Source organism: Notolepis coatsorum (genome assembly GCF_963971535.1).
Source record: "Notolepis coatsorum genome assembly, chromosome: 16".
Lineage (NCBI taxonomy): Eukaryota > Metazoa > Chordata > Actinopteri > Aulopiformes > Paralepididae > Notolepis > Notolepis coatsorum.
This window is the reverse complement of record NC_140180.1, coordinates 85,557,694-85,561,685: the sequence shown is the minus strand read 5'-3', so window position 1 is coordinate 85,561,685 and position 3,992 is coordinate 85,557,694. Positions and strand designations below refer to the sequence as shown.

The window sequence follows — 3,992 nt, the reverse complement described above, 5'->3', positions numbered from 1 at the left end:
AGGTGTCATCTTCCCATATCTTTTCTTTTCCCACCTACAGTATAGACACATGGAATTCTGTACTTAACCATATTATGTAACAACAAGAATCCTCTCAAAAGGGCGGACTTGAGACAAAATCTTATCAAACTGCTAATGTGTATCAGTTTGGAGCTCAATCTCGCTCAGAATATGTAAATAAAATACTATATCGACCACAGGAAAAAGGGTACATAATGTATACGTTATAGCCATAAGTAATATATTTACGTATTGTATCGGACAAAGTTACATTTACATATTCAAAAAAAATCTGAAAAACTTTAGGTCCCCCTGCTAGGGATCAAACCCTAACCTATAACCCTATCTTTTATGTCTTAACCATTAACCGTTAACTGAATGTTAAAACTAACCGGCTTAAACAATATAATCATCAGTGGTGGTGAGATCACTCGCCCGGGCCGTGACGGCAATGACTGTTGGTTCAACTCCTGGTTGTGGCGTTTGTTTTGGACTTTTGCCGATACAAGACATAAATATAATAATAATAATAATTCATTACATTTATATAGCGCTTTTCTAGACAGTCAAAGCGCTCCCCCCAATGTAGGGTGGAAATTGCCTCCTTCACCACCACTGGTAGCACCCAACCTTGGGCTACGCACTCGCAGGCTCAATGGCTGCCATACACTGGCACCAAGGCACACATCACACTACACAATGGCTGAACGGCTCAGGAGACAGGGATCGATACTGTATCAGCCAATTAAGGGGAAGGGATGATTAGGTGGCCTTGATGTCAGAGACATCAAGATTGGTTTGGGAATTTGGCCAGGAACCTCGGGGAACCCCCTACTCTTTACGATAGGCGTCCTGGGTTCTTTAACGACGAGATTCAGTCAGGACCTCGTCTCAGCCATATTACTTATGGCTATATAACATAACGTACATTGTGTACCTTTTTTCCTGTGTGACAATTGGTACTTTATTTCCGTTTTCTGATGAGACCGTGTTGCAGTTTGGATCCTTGACATGGAAAAGGTTGAGAACCACTGCTCTACATCACTGAGAGGATGTGTGGGTCAGATCACTGCAGCACACATGTGTGACTCTATGTCTGCTCTGTCCTGCTCTGTCCTGCTCGGTCCTGCTCTGTCCTGCTCTGTCCTGCTCTATCCTGCTCGGTCCTGCTCTGTCCTGCTCTGTCCTGCTCTATCCTGCTCGGTCCTGCTCAGTCCTGCTCTGTCCTGCTCTGTCCTGCTCTGTCCTGCTCTGTCCTGCTCTGTCCTGCTCAGTCCTGCTCTGTCCTGCTCAGTCCTGCTCTGTCCTGCTCTGTCCTGCTCTGTCCTGCTCTGTCCTGCTCTATCCTGCTCTGTCCTGCTCTGTCCTGCTCTGTCCTGCTCAGTCCTGCTCTGTCCTGCTCAGTCCTGCTCTGTCCTGCTCAGTCCTGCTCTGTCCTGCTCTGTCCTGCTCTATCCTGCTCTGTCCTGCTCTGTCCTGCTCAGTCCTGCTCTGTCCTGCTCTATCCTGCTCGGTCCTGCTCAGTCCTGCTCTATCCTGCTCGGTCCTGCTCGGTCGTGCTCTGTCCTGCTCTGAACCAAATAGATTCTGCTGCACATTATCTCCAAGGCTCCCTCCCTCCCTCCCTCTCTCCCCATCCTCTGAATGAGATGTAGAGGGTTGAGATTCCTGAGGGGGGGGGGGGGTGTCAGGGAACAGAGGGATGGGGGGTGGGGGGGAGGGGGAGGGGGGGGGGACTAGGAACAATGATCTGCATAAAAGACCCCCCTCCAATAACAACCAATCCTACCACTATTGCCACTGTTGCCCGGCAACCCGTTTGTTTACGAACAAGCAGGCAGTGAGAAAGTCATAAACCGTGTGGGACTAGGGTTAGAGAAGAGAGAGAGTGACCACTGTGTTTAATCCCTGTCCACCTCTCCCCAAATATCAGTGAGTAGTCCTGGCTGAGTCAAGAGCAAAGTAAAGATCTAATCAGGAGTCCTATATGTAACAATCCTCCTAGAGGATGCGACTGGAACATGAGTAAAAACATAAGAAACTCACAATATTCAACAGACACGTCACTCGGGGGCAAATACAAATATATCATACTCCTCCGGACAGAGAGGTCACTCGGGGCAAATCAAAAGATATCATACTAGGCCTGAGGCGAAAAGGAGGCAAGAGAGAGAGAGAGAGAGATGGCATAGAATCACCATGGAAACTGGTCAAGGAGTGAAAATAATTCAAGTTTAACCCGACGTTACAGCTGCCCTCCACCCTGTCTCCGGTCCCTGTCTGCCTCTGTCTGTGTGAGTGACTGTGCTTCCAGTAAGTACTGCTGCATGCGTCACTGTTTGACCCCGGAGCAGATGAGAGAATACGCTTTTATACGGAGTGACCAATGGCTCCTGGACGATTTACTGGGGGCCCTTGTGTGCCAATCAAGCAACTCCTCTGTCCAGGAATAGGCTCTGTGTATATACCTATATTTGGCAGATAGATAGATAGATAGATAGATAGATAGATAGATAGATAGATAGATAGATAGATAGATAGATAGATAGATAGATAGATAGATAGATAGATAGATAGATAGATAGATAGATAGATAGATAGATAGATAGATAGATAGATAGATAGATAGATAGATAGATAGATAGATAGATAGATAGATAGATAGATAGATAGATAGATAGATAGATAGATAGATAGATAGATAGATAGATAGATAGATAGATAGATAGATAGATAGATAGATAGATAGATAGATAGATAGATAGATAGATAGATAGATAGATAGATAGATAGATAGATAGATAGATAGATAGATAGATAGATAGACACACCCACACACACACACACCCACACACACACACACACACACACACACACACACACACACACACACACACACACACATACATACATACATACATACATACATACATACATACATACATCATACATACATACATACATACATACATACATACATACATACATACATACATACATACATACATACATACATACATACATACATACATACATACATACATACATACATACATACATACATACATACATACATACATACATACATACATGCATGCATGCATGCATGCATACATACATACATACATACATACATACATACATACATACATACATACATACATACATACATACATACATACATACATACATACATACATACATACATACATACATACATACATACATACATACATACATACATACATACATACATACATACATACATACATACATACATACATACATACATACATACATACATACATACATACATACATACATACATACATACATACATACATACATACATACATACATACATACATACATACATACATACATACATACATACATACATACATACATACATACATACATACATACATACATACATACATACATACATACATACATACATACATACATACATACATGCATGCAAACGTGTGTCTGTGTGTGTATTTTGTGACAACCTTGAATATAAAGTGGCCTATATACAGTAGGTTGCATAAAAACATGACAACATTCTGGCAATAATCCTGCATTAACTTAAAGGGGAATTCAATTCAAGGGAAATTACACCCATTTTAAGAATTCACACAGGTTCTTCCCTCTCCCCAGGACAGAACACACACACCACTCTGCTCCTGAAGCTAGAAAGTACAGAGAGAACACTTCAATCGCTGATATTGGCTGGGATGTAAAATCTGGCGCTGCTCCATAGACCATGAATGGGGGCGGGGCTCTGACTTGATGAAGCCATCAAATGTTTGTGTGAGCTCTTACACCTAAATGAGCTTTAATTCTGGTTCAGACCTTGTAGCAATGTTAGAATAGAACCCTCACACAAATAGAGCCCTGTTCATTTACTTGGTCTTATCTTTTTTGGTCTAATTGTGCTCTAAACAAGAGTGAATAAGCAATAGCTGTGACCACGTACCTACATTCAT

At 42.3% G+C, this 3,992-nt stretch overlaps 1 protein-coding gene across 1 annotated transcript in view; it reads right to left on the bottom strand.

Moving 5' to 3' along the window:
- bicc2 (bicaudal C homolog 2) overlaps window positions 1-3,992 on the bottom strand; it is a gene marked incomplete at both ends in the record, with an annotated part of 38,604 nt that extends 34,612 nt beyond the window's left edge. The window contains one exon of the mRNA XM_084332113.1: window positions 3,983-3,992. Coding sequence (XP_084188239.1) covers window positions 3,983-3,992 — 10 coding nt within the window. The remainder of the gene's footprint in view (window positions 1-3,982) is intronic.